This window comes from Panthera tigris, chromosome A1 (genome assembly GCF_018350195.1).
Source record: "Panthera tigris isolate Pti1 chromosome A1, P.tigris_Pti1_mat1.1, whole genome shotgun sequence".
NCBI lineage: Eukaryota > Metazoa > Chordata > Mammalia > Carnivora > Felidae > Panthera > Panthera tigris.
In genome coordinates, this window is record NC_056660.1 from 197214874 (window position 1) to 197234050 (window position 19177).

At 40.4% G+C, this 19177-nt stretch overlaps 2 protein-coding genes across 5 annotated transcripts in view; one reads left to right on the forward strand and one right to left on the reverse strand.

Moving 5' to 3' along the window:
- Positions 1-4401: 4401 nt before the first annotated feature.
- The window catches only part of ESM1 (endothelial cell specific molecule 1), a 47554-nt gene continuing 32778 nt past the window's right edge, over positions 4402-19177 (forward strand). For all 3 annotated transcript variants that reach the window (XM_042994832.1, XM_007076655.3, XM_042994840.1), the window contains exon 1: positions 4402-4692. The gene's annotated coding sequence lies outside the window, so the exon portion shown is untranslated. The remainder of the gene's footprint in view (positions 4693-19177) is intronic.
- Positions 7807-18649, reverse strand: GZMK (granzyme K). 2 transcript variants are annotated; one of them, XM_007076643.3, is made up of 5 exons: positions 17974-18643; positions 17466-17613; positions 10941-11091; positions 9893-10162; positions 7807-8426 (listed from the first exon to the last, which is right to left on the reverse strand). In XM_007076643.3, the coding sequence occupies exons 1-5, from the start codon at positions 18032-18034 to the stop codon at positions 8253-8255; spliced, it is 804 nt and encodes a 267-aa protein (XP_007076705.2). In that variant the 5' UTR covers positions 18035-18643; the 3' UTR covers positions 7807-8252. The 2 variants fall into 2 exon arrangements, with proteins under 2 accessions (XP_007076705.2, XP_042850746.1); XM_042994812.1 differs by lacking the exon at positions 7807-8426 and having other exon boundaries at positions 9648-10162; positions 17974-18649.

The window sequence follows — 19177 nt, forward strand, 5'->3', positions numbered from 1 at the left end:
TTTGGGTTACCTACTTTACATCCAACATCATCTTACCCCTTGCCTTAACGAAGAAGTTTTAAAAGTGATTTCAAGCATATTATCATTACATTCTTAAATGGTTCCAGAAGTAGAGATTTATTAATTCATCATTTATTTTTTTTCAATGAATTGTTCATCAGTATAATAACTTTTCCGTTCACCCATCCATTCACCCACCCACTTATCTAGCTACTTACAAATGTTTCTTAAACAGCCACCACAAGTGAGGTCTTATGCTAAGTTCTGGCTATGGTAGTGATCAACGCAGACATGGGCCCCAGCTCTCACGGAACCAACGATATAGTGAATTCTATGGCATAAATTCTAGTAAGATCTCTATAATTATACTGTTTCCATCTAAAATATTTTTTGAAATATATTTTTCCCAATTAAAACTCAGGAAATTAATTTGAGATATATAATATAAACTACACAGATATAAAGGTAAGGACACTTCGAAAGAGAATGGAGTCCTTGTGTAAAGATAGCTGAGTTCAACAGACCCTGACCTGTGCAGGCTGAAGTGATTAGATCACACAATGAGTTGTGCCCATCCCTCACTTGGCAAAGCACGGTGGTGGCCCGTGGAAATCAACAGAGTAGTCAACTTCTGTTTTAATATTTTGTTGAAATGCCTTTTACTTTTTATTTTTTATTTTTTTAATTAAGAGAACAGAAGCTACAGGCAAGGCAAAGTTTGGGCTGAGTCTGTCCTAGATTCCCATGTCAAGTTAAGGTTCACAAATTCTTCTGTTTCCTGGTCTCTGAAGCGTCTAAAAAGGCAGATTAATAACTATTCCTGATTCACAGGACAAACTGAATCATCATGCTAAGAGAAATGGAGCATTTCCTCCTGAGAGATATCTACACATATTGCTTAGCTTTGGATGTCTCTCTGGGGGGATTAGCTCACAGAGAGAGAGTTCTTAACAAGAGTCAATGTATTTACCTTCACTGACATGGCTTCACTACAGCAATTGCCATAGCTGTTTTCTTTTATCTGGATTAGAGGTGGGTGATACAAATCTGGTAGTTTAGATCTTTCCCTCCCTCTGCCTTGGGAAATTGTTGACAAAACTACAAGAGAATCACTGGGGAGCCTGGGTCGCTCAGTCAGTTAAGAGTCCAACTTCTGCTCAAGTCATGATCTCACGGTTCGTGAGTTCGAGCCCCATGTCGGGCTCTGTGCTGACAGCTCAGAGCCCGGAGTCTGCTTTGGATTCTGTGTTTCCCTCTCTCTCTTCCTCTCCCCTGCTTACACTGGGACACTTTCTCTCTCTTTCTCCCTCTCCCTCTCTCTCAAAAATAAATAAACATTAAAAAAAAAAAAAAAAAAGAAACAACTACAAGAGAATCAGGCTTTAAATGTATAGACCCAGAATGACAGAATGAACTGTCTGTCCTGTAGGAATTCTGAATGACTCACACGAGCTTTCTGTTCTTATGCTCATGTCTCAATTATAACAATTTTTCGGATCATAGTGTAGTTGTTTTGACATTCTCTCCATTATCACTATTTTCTGTATGCCACCTTTGTAATAATTTTTGGAGCATGGTATATTTGTTTATTTGTGTGTCCACGTTTGCTCACCAGGCTATGAGTTTCTGCAGGGCAAGAGTTGTGTCTTTTCCCTTTGGTATCTCCAGCGACCAGCACAGAGTCCTATACACAGAGGACTCAGTTAAGTGTTTGTTGAGTGAATGAATGAATAAATGATTGGGAGAATCTCTCTGAATGCTCAATGGTGAGGATTCAGGAGTCTATATCGATTGGTTGTTAGCACAGTCGCTCTGCACAGTGGGCTGGTCTGACCACATGTGGGCCTGCTTTGCTTTTCTACAACATTATTAATATTCAGGGTATTACTATATCCCACTATCTTCTAATGGAGTTATTTTTGTAGCTTGGATGAAAAAAAAACTGCTATATTATTTCAAACGATTGTGAAATAATAAAACAAACAAAAACCTCAAATGCCAGAAAACATAATTTTCATGGAACTTCACAAAAAACAGCTCTGCCAGATCCACTCACAAATTATACCCACAAGGAGAAAATGGCCTTACAGAGTACCGAGTGCCATCCATTATTTGTATAATAGGAACAAGAATGTTTGCCATGCAGCACTGTGTGGTTAAGATAAAAATATCTTCTCGAGTAAGCCAGGGCATTTCCTCCACGTTAAGCCACATGATGGAACAGCGAGGGAGAAATGATTTATTGATTCTAACATTGAAAAGTTACTTTTCTGAATCAATTCTTGTTTAAATAGGACAAGGTTGAAAGCTAAAGCCATTTGAGATTTAGGAATCGGACACAGGGGCGTAAGGAAACATGCTCGTCATTGTTTGCAGCATGCATCAGGAAATTTTAGGTTTCTGGTTTTATCTATTAGGATTGAGTGGGGACATATTTAACAGAAAGCTCCAAGTAATGGTGGATTAAACCTAAGTGTTTATGATCTTTCATGTAAAAGAAGTCTTCAGGTAAAGAGTACAGGATTGACATAAAGGCTCCTCCTCCTTTCTGCTTCACCATCGTAAACACTTGGTTTCGATTCAAGTTTGCCTCGTGGTTCCAGCATTGCTGCTGGCGTCCTGGCGACCACATTTGCAATCCAGGCAGTAGGAGGAAGGAAGGGGGAAAGGTCACTCCTTCCTGCCGAATCAGCTCTCTTTAAAGGAAATTCCTGGAAGCCCCCATCCAATGATTTTCACTTACATCTCTTTGAGCGCTTCTAGCAGTGAGAGAGGCTGGAAAACACCATTTTCATTCTGTGTACATGTGTGACTCCAAATAAAATTTGAGTTTTGTTACCAGAGAAGAGAGGAGAGGGCTGATGGGTAGCAAACCAGCAGCCTCTGTTACAAGAAGAACTAGACAGAACACAGCTAAAACAAAACATAGTTTTTTCTCAGAGTTATTGGATAATCAGGGTACTAATGGGATCATGTATGCAGAGATACCCCAAGTGTGAGCACATTTCATGCCTGAGGCCAGAGCAGGGATGCGCAGGGTCCTCTCTAGGGGAAAGGCAGGCTATTGATCTGTTGAAAAGTCTTATGGGGTAGTTAATATTCATTACCTTAGTGAATTTACCAAAGTTCAGGGTTTGGTCTCCATTATCGTGGGGATTGAGACTTGAGACTTGGCACAATGAGAGTGAATTTGACTCTTTAAAAAGATTTTTTTGGGGGGGTGGAGGGGGCGCCTGGATGGCTCAGTCGGTTAAGCATCCGACTTTGGCTCAGGTCATGATCTCACGGTTCATGAGTCCAAGCCCCGCATCAGGCTCTGTGCTGACGGCTCAGAGCCTGGAGCCTGCTTCGGATCCTGTGTCTCCCTCTCTCTCTGCCCCTGCCCTGCTCACATATTGTCTCTGTCTCAACAAGTGAATAAACATTAAAAAAACATTTTTTAAAATGTTTTTATTTATTTTTGAGAGAGAGAGAAAGACAGAGCATGAGCAGGGGAGAGGCAGAGAGAGAGAGAGAGAGAGAGAGAGAGGGAGACACAGAATCTGAAGCAGGATCCAGGTTCTGAGCTGTCACCACAGAGCCAGATGCGGGGCTTGAACTCATGAACTGCGAGCTCATGACCTGAGCCGAAGTCAGAAGCTCAACCGACTGAGCCACCCAGGTGCCCCAAGAGTGAATTTGACTCGTAAAGAGAAGTTCAAATACCCTTAATTTAGAGGTTAAAAAAATATTATCACAGATAGCAAAATGTTTATTTATATGCAATAAGAAATGCCTGTTACAGGGAGAAAAACAGTCACAGAGGTTTGCTTGGTGAGCGTGGGATTAGGAAAAGACCAGGTAAGTCAGCTGAATGCTTAGTGGAATTGGGCTACAGTGAAAATGGTCTTGCTGGTCCCTCCTTCCCTTTCTCATCATTTCTGGTTGGTCCACTGCCTGTGTTGCCTCCTTTTCCCGGTATCCACAGCTGCCCTCCTCCCCTTCAGCCTGGGCTGCTAATCTTAAGAATTTTTGACCTTCAAACGGCAGTCTTGCAGGCTTGGGAACCTCACCATCTCTTCAGGGCGATCTTGTGGGTCTCTGCTTTGATCCCATATATACATGGAGTTTAAATTTTAACTCTCAGAGGACAATTTCCTTCTACTTACTTCTAAGTTCTCAAGACAAGCCTCAGGGTAAACCTCGAGTAGGCTGTTACATAGACGTGTACCGTCAAAACCAGAAAATGAACACGATCTTTTCGCGGTAGGGAATAAAAGGTGATGAGGAGAGCGTGCCATTCTGGAGCTGACCGATGTGACTCAGCAAAAGAGACTGAAGAAGTTAACGTTAGTAAACAGGAAGGCAACGTGTGAAACCTTAAAAGCAGGGCTGAGTCACTCAAGATACAAAGAACCCAAATGTGCAGTCAGAGTGCATTTGGTGCTCAAATAACTCCCAAGATGACATACGAATGGCTGTGCAGGTGTGCCTCAGTAATCCTGTGAAAGGGTAAGCTTTGGAGAGATCTAGAAGCATTACCCTAAGACAGGTGGAGCTATCTCCTTTCTCCATCACATGTGCTCCCTGTCCCAAACAGAGAGCTTAATCAAGAGGAAGAGAGTGTCTGGCAGACTGAGAACAGCTCTCCTTTAATGAGACACCTTTCTGAAGTAATCAAGTTTGAAGCACTTCTCTTCCTATCATTTCAGGGTAAGTGGAGATTTATTAAATGCAGAGGGTCAGACAGTAGGACTAATTCTGCTACCTGGTTCTGGATTGGTTTAGTCACTCACCTGAATGCGTATCCGTTTAGTTCTTGCATTATATTGGTCCTAATTGCTTTTAGGGCTGTCACGTTGTGTTAAAAATGGTTGGACGTAAAGTGAAGCATGAAGCTCTTTTCAGTATCTGTGGAGAAGGCAAATGTGATCCGTCCACAGTCGCAAAGAAGGGAAACAGTGGGATCATTTAGAATGACAGCAGCCAGGCATGTTCCCCTACAATCTTTGAGCAGTTTTTAAAATCTAGGTATTTACCTCCTTTTGGCTCTCAGCTTTTCTTAGAGGTCGTAGAGGGACTCAAATAATCTCTCAAAGACCCAAACTAAAACACTATAATTTTTTTTAATGCTTGTATTTATTTTTGAGAGAGAGACAGCGTGTGAGTGGGGGAGGAGCAGAGAGAGAGGGAGACACAGAATCCGAAGCAGGCTCCAGGCTCTGAGCTGTCAGCACAGAGCCCAACGCAGGGCTCGAACTCACGAACTGAGAGATCATGACCTGAGCGGAAGTCGGAGGTTTACCGACTGAGCCACCCAGGCACCCCCCAAACTAAAACACTATATACTTTTAGTCTAGTTTGGGAAGATTTTGGTATGTTTCATAAAATACTACTTCCCTGGGAGGATGAGGGATACTTTTCAATTGTGGGCTCCATCATCAGTACTCGTCAAAATAAACTGTTGATCTTCCAGTCAAAGAGTCACCAGATGTACCATAGCTGTTGACAGAAGCTTCCTCTCTGGTGGTCTTATCTGGTTTGACTATTGGATGGGAACAGCATGGAGTCTAAAATCAAAACAAGTCTCAGGTTTTAGTGAAAGTTTTCAGGATACTCACCAACTGTAATCAGAGGGCATCTCAGTAGTCCTTTGGCTAGATTAAAGAGACTAGCAACTGTATATTCCATAGATTTGGAATTTAGATGAAATGTATAATACCTTCTAAAAAATGCTTATTTATTTATTTTGAGAGAGAGAGAGACAGCAGGGGGAGGAGCAGAGAGGGAGAGAGAGAATCGCAATCAGTCTCCTTGCTGTCAGTGCAGAGCCGGATGTGGGGCTCTGTCTCATCAGTTGTGAGACCATGACCTGGGCCAAAATCAAAAGACAGATGCTCAAATGACTGAGCCACCCAGGTGCCCCTGATGGTGACTCCAGAGTCTGCAATTTCCCCTCTTTCTTCTCTTAGGAAATATAGTCTGGGATTTATGGGTCAAAATCAGTATATTGTTAATGAATCAAAATGACACAAAATGGAATACCGAAAGAACCTATTTACTACTTACTTTCAAAGTGGTGCTATAATTTTAATTAGGTTCCTTTTTAACCCAGTGCATCTGCTCGTCTGAGTATTTCTAGTAGAGTAATCTTGGTGACTGATTTCTAAGAACCATGACACAAACAACAACAACAACAAAACAAATAAAAGCATCCACCTTTATGTGAATGTAAGAAAACCCAATGGTGGCACCTAGAAATGAGCACTCTTTATCCTCCGGAACCCAAATGAAATATGGAGGCTGAGATTGACTCTTTGGTTTCTGACTGTTGACAGAGAAGCCTGAATGACTCCCCCATCCTCCACCACCAAATTAGAAATTGTCAGAACTCTAATCACGAATCAGGGGACAGTCACGGTCAAGGACAGTGAGACCCTTGGGTGCCCTTACTGAGTTGCCCTCTGGTCTTCAGTTCTCAGTTCACACTGTAGGATTCATAAAAAACAATCCTAAGACACTTATTGTCCTTTTCTATTAGATGTTTTTAAGGGTGGCTTTATCAGTGGCTTTCAGAATTGTTCTTTTATCAGAATCAATTGAATTGCTTTTCAGCAGTGCAGACTTTCAGGCCCACCTCAAGCCTATTAAATCTGAATTTCTGAGCGAGGGATTGGGGCAATGTGTGTTACAAAAGTATCTTCACAAGGGATCTGATGCAGCTGAGAAGGATGCAGGAACCCTGACACAAGGTCCTTCGACACAGATCACCCCAAGTTCTCTCCAGGCTCTGTGCCAGCCCCAGTGGTCCTACTTCTGGGCAGATAAGTTTATTTTTATTTCCTGGATATCGTAATTCATATAACTGATTGTGTTCCTCTTTTTGCATCGACTGATGTGAAGCATAGAGGCAAATATGGCTCCTTTGAGCAACAGGGTGGGAAGAAAATTGTGGCCCTTTGGGTATTAACACCCCTGTCTTCATCATTCTTCAAAGCTCTCATTTCCCCTTTGCCTCGGTTTCTTTACCAAATTATTTCTTTGTTTATAATTTAAAAAATTCTTTTTTTACCTTTTTACCCCCTTCACCCATTTCTCCTCCCCCCAACTCCCCACCTCTGACAATCTCCAATCTGTTCCCTATATCTATAAGCGAGAAGATTCTGCATAGAAGAGAGATCATATAGTATTTGTCTTTGTCCGACTTATTTCACTTAGCATAATGTCCTCAAGGCCCATCCATGTTGTCACAAATGGAAAAATTTCATTCTTTTTTATGGCTGAATATTATATATATATATATATATATATATATATATACATGTGTGTATATATATATATATATAATTTCTTTATCTGTTCTTCCATCAATGAACACTTAACTTCTTTCCATATCTTGGTCATTATAAATGATGCTTCAATGCAGATATTTCCTCTCAAGTTAGTGTTTTCATTTTATTCAGGTAAATACCCAGAAGTGGAACTTCTGGATCACATAACATTTCTACTTTTAATTTTTTCAGGAAAATATTTTTAGTTTCATATTTTGTTTTATTGCAGGTATTTTTATATATTGCCTTAAACCCTCTTTGGAACAAAGTGACATCAGTAAATAATAATATTTATAGACCTTGATGATTCTTTCTTAACTTGAGTTGGAGTGTTTGCACTTACTGTTTCTTATTTTATTTTATTTTATTTTATTTTATTTTAAGTTTACTTGTTTATTTTGAGAAAGAGAGAATACCAAACAGGCTCCATGCTGTCAGCACCGAGCCTGAGGTGGGGCTCAAGCCCACAAACCACGGGACCATGACCTGAGCCAAAATCAAGAGTCGGATGCTTAACCGACTGAGCCACCCAGGCGTCCCACTGGTGCTTATTTTAAAAATGCAGCTTAGGATAAAATCACGGCAGAAATCACAGCATAAACCTGGCTGAAGGTGGAGCCTGGCTAAGGCCTTGCTTAATCACCTTTTGCCCTTTGTGAGAGTGTGAGTGGAGTGGGGGGTATATCGTTTGCCAGACCTCATTTCCATAAAAAGAAAACGCCATAGTCTTCTAACTTTTATTCAGAAAGAAATCAGCATGGTAAAAATACAGCAGTTATAGATGTGGAAAAGAACTTGATTCCTTGACAAAATCTGTCCTAAGGGGCAGGAGTGGTCCCTGACTGAGTTCCACTTAAACGACATCCAACTACATATGAAGACAAAGTGGCCTCTAGAACATCTTATGAAAACAAAACAAGCCAGCTGGTGGATCCAAGAAAATCACTCGTGGTCATAGTTTACATGAGATGGGGCAAGCTTGCTTTTAATCCAAGCCTGGTATTTCTGGGTTATTAGGGTGTAGATTCCAGGCTTCTTGGGACGGCCACATTGATGACCTCCAGAGACTAAAGCATGGAAGGCACCTTTGCAAACCAAGGGGCCACCCGAGTCACCCTGGAAAGAAGAAAATAGACAGATACTTGGTAAGAAGCTGTTGAACTTTTTCTACCACCAATTATTGATTATTCAAAGGATTTTTACATGGGCCCTTGGTTTCGTCGTATCCTGAAAGAGGGCTGATACAGCCCTTTCTCAGTGTGGGTTGTCTCTGTTTCTGGGCAGGACAATGATTCTGTCCATCTGTCTGCCTGTCTGTCTGTCTGTCTCGCTCTCTGCCCACGTCTCTGTCTAGGACTACGTATAAAAACAACCTTTGGTGATCCGTGACTATAGAACTTTAATCCTTAAGGAATAAGTGCAAAGTTTAAAATAACCCACTGAAATGAGAGAAATGTTTCAAACTGTAAATTTCATGTTGGTGCTCCTGGATCTGAAATCAAATTGCTATAGGAACAGGCAGAAAAGAGAAATATATTGTAGCAAATATATTGGTGTCAGGGACTCTATCTTACTTTTTTCCCTTTTTGCATTCTCGTGTAATTGAACGTAATGCCCTACACGCACACAACACTTCGCGAAGACTTGCTCAATGAACTGATTCCAGAGGACTCGGTTAAACATGTAACTAAGATCTGTCAAGGAAAGTGACAGAATGATAAGAGGGGGCTTTCAAATCTGGAAAGCGACCTTTGCCTCTGCTGCCACTCACATTGCAAATTACAGCATGTTGTGCTCTAGTCAGCCATGACAATAGAGGTGTAGGGGGGTGACAGTGTTGGGGCACTTCAGATACACGTGGTCTCTGAAATCATTATACCCTCCCCTTGATAATACTTAATACAGCATGATGCGAATAGTGTATTCTAATGTCTTAAAGATCAGAAATTCATCTGCACCATTTGTCACTTGTAAACACGAATACCTGTGGTTTTTTTGGTTTTGGTTTTTTTTTTTTTTTTTTTTCACTGCCTCAGGAAACCAAAGATTCTGAAAAGTATAACTATGGTTCCTTTTAGTCAATTTATCAACATTATTGAAGAAACACGTACTATATATTTCAGATGCAGTCTGTTATCCTGATTAACAAATTTATGTATGTATTTATGTATTTATGTATGTATGTATTATGTATGTATGTATGTATTTATTTATTTATTTATTCTTTCTTAAGTAGGCTTCCCACTCAGTGTGGAGCCCAATGTGGGGCTTGAACTCACAACCCTGAGATCAAGATGACCTGAGCTGAGGTCAAGAGTTAGACACTTAATCGACTGAACCACCCAGGCATCCCCTGATTAACGAATATTTGGAGGGTGCTTATGTCTTGGGGAAGTTCTTATGACTCATTCACATGGGAGGATGAGAAAGAACAGAGAACTCAGTGGAGAAATGGAGAGGAACTTTCTGGAGTTGTGATTTTGTGTTCTCCTTACCTCCCCTCTGGGCTGGGGAGCGAATGGAGCCTTTGATTGCACACAACACAGCACTCTGAGATGCCTGTTTGCCTGATAGTCTCTTACCTGGCAGGAATCTTTGTGGCCTCTGTCATCTCCTGCACATATCATGCCTTTAGTTATAACAGGGCTGTGGTTGTAATAACTTGGGCTGTTGCAAAGTTTTCGACTTATGACAGTAACGGTGACTTCACGCAGGGTATCAGAGATCCTTAAAAATTCTGGGTCGGTGGCTCCCCAGCCAGTAACCTGGCATTTTGTTCCAGCTCTAATATCATTTTTGGAGCTTGGGTGCAGCAGCTGAACATGTTGGTTGAGTGTTGCAGCCGTGTGAAGCTGACAGATTGAAAAGAGAATAAATAATCATTCGTTCCCAGTAGTATTCTGCTATTAGTCAAAGCGATGTATGTGTGGTCCCTTTGGTCTAGGAAGGCATCCCTCTTCTTGAATCTACTTTGGTGGTAGCCTGCAGCTGTATTTGTGCCTGTTCCTTTTTTGAAATGCTCCCCATTCCCTGTAGAGCTCAATGAGGCTTGGGGAGGGAGCTTACACAGAGCAGGAATTTTTGCCCAGTCTTAAGCAAACTGGCCTTTGCTCTGCATTGGATGGGTTTCTGTGGAATAACATCCACAGGTCATGACTTTGAGGGCTGGGCTGTTTCCGCTGGATAAGACCCTTGAGTATGGTCTAGACTGAGTTTGGACTAGACTAAGTATGGTCTAGACTAAGATATAACTCACTTCTGTGTCCCTGAATTCACTTGGTTGGCTCAGTTGTATAAAGGACTTGTATTTTTCATTTGCTAATGATAAAAGCATTTGGGAAAAAAGCTTTCAGTGGGGATCCTTGGGCTTGCTGGGATGTTCCCTTCCCACATGTGTGAGCATCATGACTGCTTTTCCTTGTATAAACACAGCCCTCATGCATTTGTGATCGATTCTTGTTTCTTTTAAGGCTGTATATAGAGTAGAATGGGCCTTTATAGAATATGTCACAGTTACCTCAGACGTGGGGATGATGCTAACAAGATGCTTTTGATTGACAACCTAACAACTGAAATATGCTATGCTATATAAGAATGGTGGAGAAATTGAAGGAAGGCAGTACTACATACCTGAATTAGCATAATATCATTTGATTTACGATACGATGTAAGTCTTGAGAATGGTATGAATTTTTTAATATCAAACATTTGTTTGGAGGCCTCATTCTTTGAGAGAGAGTGTGCTCCTAAAATCACTTTGAAAAACTGGCCTTTGTGATTCCTGAAAAAAAGCAGAGAATAGAAGGAACAGAATAAGTACCAAATACCCCAATGGGGGTAAAAATGGTGGACAAGGAACAAGGACCGTCTCCAAGGTAACACATCTAGGATTAGGTGGAGTGACAGAGGTCTTTGTGGAGCCAAGCATGAATGGACAATATCAAAGGCCAAAGATCTGCTCTCAGACTCACCCCAATTCAAAATTCCATAGTATTGGAAAAGGATATCAGAACTTATACCCTACTGTGGGGAAAAGGAATGAAGTTCTAACTGACTGAGATCAAGTTTACAACAAAATTATGTTAATTTATGTAGAAATACATTCTATTTCTTGAGTTGTGGGTTGAAATTTATATCCATCAATGTTAATTTTTTTAATTAAGGTAAAATATACATAAACATAAACTTTAAACCATTTTGAAGCGTACCGTTCTGTAGCATGAAATACACTTACATTGTTGTTCATTTCTCACTACCATCAATCTCCAGAACTTTCTCATCTTCCCAACGTTAAGTGTTTTAATAACTAAAAGGTAAAAACTCAACTCTGCATTTGCTAACCTTGTATATCTAGACCTCATCTCAGGGCCATTTGGAGAATAAGATCCATTACATGGCTGTCAGATAAGCTATGTTCTGTCCCTTCAATTAGAAAGGGTATTTGGACAAGAAAGGAAAATGTTCCTCAAGGTGAAAAATAATTGCTAATTTGAAATAAAGACACTGTAGGGTTGGTAGACATTGAAAATTCCATTCTGGAGATTTAGAAGATATAAACAGGTGAGTCAGATAAAGAAACAATAGTTTTGTTTTGTTTTGTTTTGTTTTGTTTTACCCCTGGTCGCACACAGTTCTAGGACCATTGTTTCAATAGTGCCACAATTGATTTGATTTACTGCATGTTGGACAAAATTACATTTACATCTAGTTATGAAAATAGAAACAATTTTTTTTTAAGATCTTGACAAAACCTTGGGGCTTTTGGCATACTGTAAAAAAATCCCATTTTAACGTGTGCCTTTAGGAAGCCACTTCAAATCCTTTAGGAAGGAAGGAAGGTTATGAAAGGACATTTGTTTACATATAACTATTTCATTGTCACTTGAAAAAGGGATCAAGACAGATTACAATAAAAACATCCATACCCACATGAGTCAGACAGAGAAAGACAAATGGTTTTTGCTTATATGTGGAATCTAAAAAACAAAACAAACGAACAAACAAACAGAAACAGATTCATAGATACAGAGAAAAAACTGGTGGTTGTCAGAGGGGAGAAGTGGGGGGGGATGGGCAAAATAGGTGAAAGGAATTAAGAGGTACAAACTTTCAGTTATAAAATAACTCAAGGGGATGAAAAGTACAGCATAGGGAATATAGTCAAAAATATTGTAATACCTTTGGTAACAGATGGTAATTACACTTATCGTGACCATTTCATTGTGCACGCAATTGTCGAATCTCTATGTTATACATCTGAAACTAATGTAATATTGCATGTCAACTATACTTTAATTAAAAATAAAAAAACCACACATTCCCATACCTACAGATTAATAAAGATTAATAAGAATTTTTTAAAAATACAAAAACATATAGGAAAAGGAAGAAAGTGTTGTTTCAGCTTTGAAGAATAAGCTCATGACTATGGTAGGGTAGGTTTGAATATGGTGGGACTGTGGCTGCTGGGAATGATCACTGTTCAGTTTCTACCAAAAGAGTTTATTTTGGTTTATTTGGGGAATTTCAGCTCTATTTGTTGAAAAGTTTTCCTATTGCAAAATCAGGATGGGGATGAAATTTCTCAAAGGATGTGGATCAGATTTCCTAGGATTGATTCAAACTCAAATTCAACATACTCATTAAATCCAAACTTTGGGGGTGGGGGTGGGGAGGGTAGAAAATGACACCAAAGCCCCGGGACTACTGCTTTAACAGAAAGATGGATACATGCATAAATAACTAACACAAGGAAGGCTGTGAGGTTCAAATGCAGGGTGTGGAAGATGAATTTTGATTAGGGGATGGATGCCGAAAATTTTTCTGATCTTCCTCATCTTTTACCAATTTCCTTGATGAGTTAATGCCTTTGAAATGTTCTGATTATTTTCATTTCCACTGGGACATGTTAATATCAAAAACAACCCAAGCAGACCACGAACGCTCTCTGACTTCCCATTTCCGGGTACACTTCATCTGTAATCTATACTACAAAGGTCAATTTTTCTTCCCACAGAATACCTGGAATTACCTGAGTTCTAGGTTCCCCCTCCTTAGCTAAACCCACGTCTGAATTCATACAGAAAAGAAGTCATGATACCGGCGTTTTTCATTCATTTGTTTGTTGTAGGGTTTTTCTTGGACCACCTGCTTCAGAATCATATGGAGATGTGTGTTTATATTTTTTTAATTTTTTAAAGTTTATTTATTTTGAGAGAGAGAGAGAGAGAGAGAGGAAGAGGGAAGACAGAGAGAGTGAGAGAGAGTGAGAGAGAATCCCAAGCAGGTTCCATGCTGACAATGCAGAGCTTGACACGGGGCTCAAACCGTGAGATCATGACTTGAGCCAAAATCAAGAGACGGACACTTAACTGACTGAGTCACCCAGGTGCCCTTGGAGTGTTTAAAACATAATACAGCTTTCTGAGTCCCACCCTGGACTTACCTGGAACAGAACTACATGCAGAACAGGAACAAAAATATTGTTTGCAGTCTTTTCCTGACATCCAGGCTTCTACTGAAACACCCTCACTATTGGGCCTAAAAATAACCCTTCTACCCTTCTCAGTATTGCTCAAGTTGATGTGCTGTATAGTCCTCACTGGTAAAAGGGTTCTTTGGCCAAAGGTGACACACATGATAAGTAGGGAAAGCAGGACTCAAACCCAGCTTTCGTGATTTCAAGTCCAGTGCTCTTTCCATGACACCTCTGTAAGCCCCATGCCAAGCCCCTTCGAGACTCTTGTTTCCTCTGCCATTTGCCTTGGCACTGAGCCATGTTTCTGCTTAGACACTCCTCCAGGGCAGACAAAGACAGGGTCCTTATTTCCTGGAGGTCTCTTTAGTCTAAGAGAGGAGGGAATTACCTGGTTGTCAGAGAGGGGTTATTACAGTCCCATCCTCAACACGACTGGATCATCAGACTTGTGCCTCAGTGACTACCATGGAAAGTACAGATAATAACGTAATGACATTATATGCCATTTACTAGGTTGTTGTGGTGTGTCAGGTTTTGTGCTAAGCGTTTTACATATTTTCCCTCATTTAAACCTCACAGCAGTCCTGTGAGGGAGGTATTACGATTATCCCCACTTTTCAGATGAGAAGACTGAGACGCAGGTAAATTAACAAACTTGAGAAAGTCCCACAGACATTAAGGGGAGGCTCCAGGATGCAATGCGGGTGGGACTGAAGTTCAGCTGGTTTGAGTCTGGGGTCTGAATCCTCACCATTTACTCTGGGTGCCCCGAGTTGTCTGAGGTGGGATGAGGCCATGTGGAAGGGGCGGGGGGGGGGGGGAGGGGGGCGGCGGTCATCTAATTACAGCCCAAGCAGGTGAGAGGAGGGGTGCTCCCTGAGGGAAGGCATAAGAGGGGATTCAGGAAGACGGTGGACAAGAGTTGGTGAGAATTTTGCTTCTGATAAATCGAAAGACTGAAAATAAGATTAGACAAAAGCCTTTTTACTGGTTTGCTTTTATAGTTGGCATGGCAACTAGTGGAGGGGCCAAGAGACGCAGTGGGGAACGGCTAGTGAGATGGGGGCACCCCAGATTTGGCCTCCTTCACAGTTTTGCTGAAAGAGGGGCCTGGAATTAGTAAGCTATTCCCCCAGGATGCTTGGGAGTACATTTGTGGGAAGCCACCATTAAACTATTTCATAAATATTTTGGATTTCATAAAGCTTAATATTTTTCTAAGCATCAATCCGCCTACATTTTTACACCCAAGTGTCCTGTACAGGAAATCTGATCCACATATTCTGGAGTTCTTTAAACTCTGGCCATTGAAAATGGTATTTAGCAAGAGTTGGTTTTTCTTTCTTTCTGTCTTTTTTTTTTTTTAATTTAATTCCAAGACCTCTTTTCCCCAATTTGTCAGTTTGAGGACCCACTCCTACTGAGTTAAGTTCATTTGACAAAATTTTAAATTCAAATTAATACTATTATTCACTTTTTGGATAGCACTTTATGGCTTGTGAAGGACTTCACACACTGTGTTTTTGGCTTAGAAAAAAAAAAAAAGTCCTCCAATTTCTCTCCTTCTTTCTATCCAGCCTTTGTTAAGCGTTTATAATAAGTCAAGCTCTGTGTCTGGGTAGGTTAGAGTCTGCTTGAATGTGTACCATAAGAATATTTGAAGATGTGCATATTTTGAATTGGATGAACATTTATTGGTAGTCACCCTCTGCCTAGCTGGTCCCTGGGGGGCACACATGCTCTGAATAGGGACATAAGGGTGAATTCTATGACAGCAAACCCTCATTTGAATGAGGTAGCCATTTTAAATTGGAAATCAGTGGCTTGCTATTTAGAAATAAAACAGAAGCCCTCACTTTCCACAGGCTTCAAAATTCCTAATTTGTGTCTAGTCTTATTAAAAGGGGGGCAAGTCAATTCAGTTGTTCTGTCGCCTGGAGAGCAAACCATTGTGGCCAAGAGATTCTTAAGTGAAGCACTCTAATGTTCATCAGGAAAGGAGTCCCCATCTCTTCTTGGCTTATGTGGGCAAGAAACATAAGGAAGAAACATACAAACAACAACAAAAACAAATAAAAAACAAACAAAAAACACCCTCTCCCCAAACCAAACAAGTAAACAAAACAGCAGCAAACAGCAAATTGGTTTTCCATTGCTTTTCTTTTTGCAAAGGTTACAGCACCCCAAGAAGAGTGTTGGACTTTTTTTTAGCTGACGTAAGAGAATCACAGACCAAAACGTAGTATGAGAGGTTATGATCTGTCTTCGGAAAAGCTTTGTACTAAGTATTCCAGAAAAAATAACTCTTTCTCTCCTTGTGCAAATCAGCTGTAACTTTTCTGTTTTTAACTGGGAAGTCTGTTGTCCCTTTCCAGCTGTGATTCCCAAACTGTGGGCCTCAGGCCTCTGGGGTGGAAGGTGATGCAGAGGAGTTAACATAAGGGGTCTAAAAATCCATTTAACAAAGCAGGCTTCTTGTACACATAACAATAACAGCTGCAATTTATTCATACTTACTCTGTGCTAAGCAGACCAAAATATTTAAAGTTTTTTTTTAACGTTTATTCATTTTTTGATAGAGAGAGACAGAGCGTGAGTGGGGGAGGGGCAGAGAGAGAGGGAGACACAGAATCCGAAGCAGGCTCCAAGCTTCCAATTGACAGCACAGAGCCCCACGCGGGGCTCGAACTCACGGACCGTGAGATCGTGACCTGAGCTGAAGTCGGACACTTAACTGAGCCACCCAGGCGCCCCAGCATACTAAAATATTTAAATAGATACTATTTAATCCTCAAAACCCCACAAAGTAGGTACTGTTATTATTATTGCCCTTTTGTAAAACGGGAAAGGGAAGGTGCAAACTCAAGTTGTCTGAAAAGTTCTGGAATGCCACTCTCCAACTACTACTGTTGCTGTCTTCCCTGGCATTACACGGAGGACATGGATTTGTCCAATGGCTTGCCTGGGAAAGGTGGCCCAGCTCTCCCTGAAAAGGAAAACTCAGGGCAGAAAACTTGGGTGTGCAAGAGGCTAAGTGAACTCCACCAGTTGGTCAGTGATCACAGAAGCTAAGGGTAGATCAGAATCTTGCCATTCACATGGCACAACATGGATGGACTTAGAGGGTTTTATGCTAGGAGAAAGAAGCCAGAGAAGGACTAATACCTTATGATTTCACCTACATGTGGAATGTAAAAAACAGAACCAAAAACAGTGAACAAATAAACAATAACAACAAAAAAGAGAGAAACAGACACAAAAATGTGGCGAACAAAAGGGTGGCTGCCAGAGGGAAGTGGAGGGGGGGCTGGACAAAATGGGTGAGGGGGATTCATAAGTCACGGGGATGATGAATACAGCACAGGGAACAGAGTCAGTAATATTGTAATGCACTTAATCACGTTGAGCCTCTCAGAATATATTTAATTTTTGCATCACTGTGTTGTACATCTGAAACTCCTTTAATATTGTATGTCAACTCTACTTCAACTAAAAAATATGTACGTATATATGAACAGAACTGTCATGAATACCCCTTGATATCACATGTGTATTCATCAAACGTTTCTGTGCTCATCACATTTAGAATGCTCCAAAACAAAATTGTCTCCCGGGACAGGGGAGCTTCTCTTTTGGCCAGTCGAGGTAGAACACGAAAGCCCAGAGCAGGGACTCACCGGGAGCGGCAGTGGGCTGCCGAAAGCACCCACTGTGGGTGGATCAGCACTCCACCGCAGACATGGTGGCCTCTGTACTGGATGGAAGCCATGAATGGCCTGGAATGTGGTGACACTTCTCTCCCTCCGATAATCTCCATGCTGAAACCTACAGAAGAAAACCCAAAGATTCAATCAACATGAGAGATCTAGCAGATTGTTTCACGTCATTCTTCTTTTGACAGTAAATATACCATTTCAAGGATGAAAAAAACCCAACAACCCTACAGTCACCTAAAAGTTATTATAATTTCACTGGTAAACAATTGTAAAACACATTTAATAATATCTAATAATATAATGGTTTAATCATATGTAATTTAACAATGATATAATCAATAGAAGAATTTAATCGTACAGTTTAGAGGGATAGACATGGTTGTGAGAAATCATTTCATTTATAAGTAACAACACAATCACTTAGAAATTCATTTAACGCTCAGATGTGGTAAGTATAGGAGATACTTACACTCTGGAGTCATAGAAACGCCAGCTGTTAGGAAAATTAGAGAAAAGTAAAACTCCATCATTTCAAAGCCTTGATTTAAGAAGCACAGGTGAAATATCCTGACTGCACTGGCAAAGGAAAGAAGATTCTGAAGACTGAGTGATTTTGAAAGTTTTAACTGTCTCACCACAAGTGTTCCAGAAGTAAGGTTTTTTCACACCTATGTGTGAAAGTGTACATCTGTTTGAGGAGATCGGATCCAAGCTGTTAACACTTTTTTGATGTGTTATGTAATAAGGATCTCATTTCTTGTAACATCTTCGATATCTGAGTACTCATGTTATAAAAGGTGAAAGAATAATAAATATCCAAGAGCTTAATGAAGTCGCAGACAAAGTCCCAAGGTGTTTATTGCTCTAAATCAATACTTACTATTTTCCTGGCAGAAAATGGTGCCTATCGTATTTGGTTTCTCACCATTTTTCATTTGGACATAGATGTATTACGTAGAGAGACATGGAACTTTGCACGGAGCATGATTGCATTGCAATAAGGCTTGGTTGAAACCTGAACACCATCCAGAGAAAACCATATATTTTGTAGCAAACTTATTCGTAGTCATGCCATTTACTTTAAATTTGACTAAATCTGGGTTAACTTTGGTTACATTTTGGCGGGGGGAGATTTCATCATGTATTAGAAAGGAACATTAGCAACATATTTGTAATTTGGAGTCTTTCCTTTACCCATTTTTAAAAAAATTTTTTTAATATATGAAATTTATTGCCAAATTGGTTTCCATACAACACCCAGTGCTCATCCCAAACTCTTTTACTCATTTTTAATTGAAAATTATCATACGGTTTTCCAGGGCCTTGATAATAATATCTTTTCAAAATGAAAGACCACATTTTGTCGTTCTCCCCGGGAACAGATGATACTGTATTACAGCCTTTCTATGGTACTTTCTCATCACTAGCAAAGCTATTAGACTTCATATTCCTCAAGATTCTGTTTGTGATTCATGCTAATCAAGAGCATACATTTTATAAGATGAGTACAAACAGGTAAATCAGGCACTGAAACCCCAATCCAGAGATACCGACCAAAATTTACCTTGAATTAACAGACCTTATTTTCTTTTCTCTAAGATAACATGCGTCTTATCCTCTATTTTTGTCATCAAGGAGAATTGAAATCTAGAGCTATTATGCTTGGTAGATTG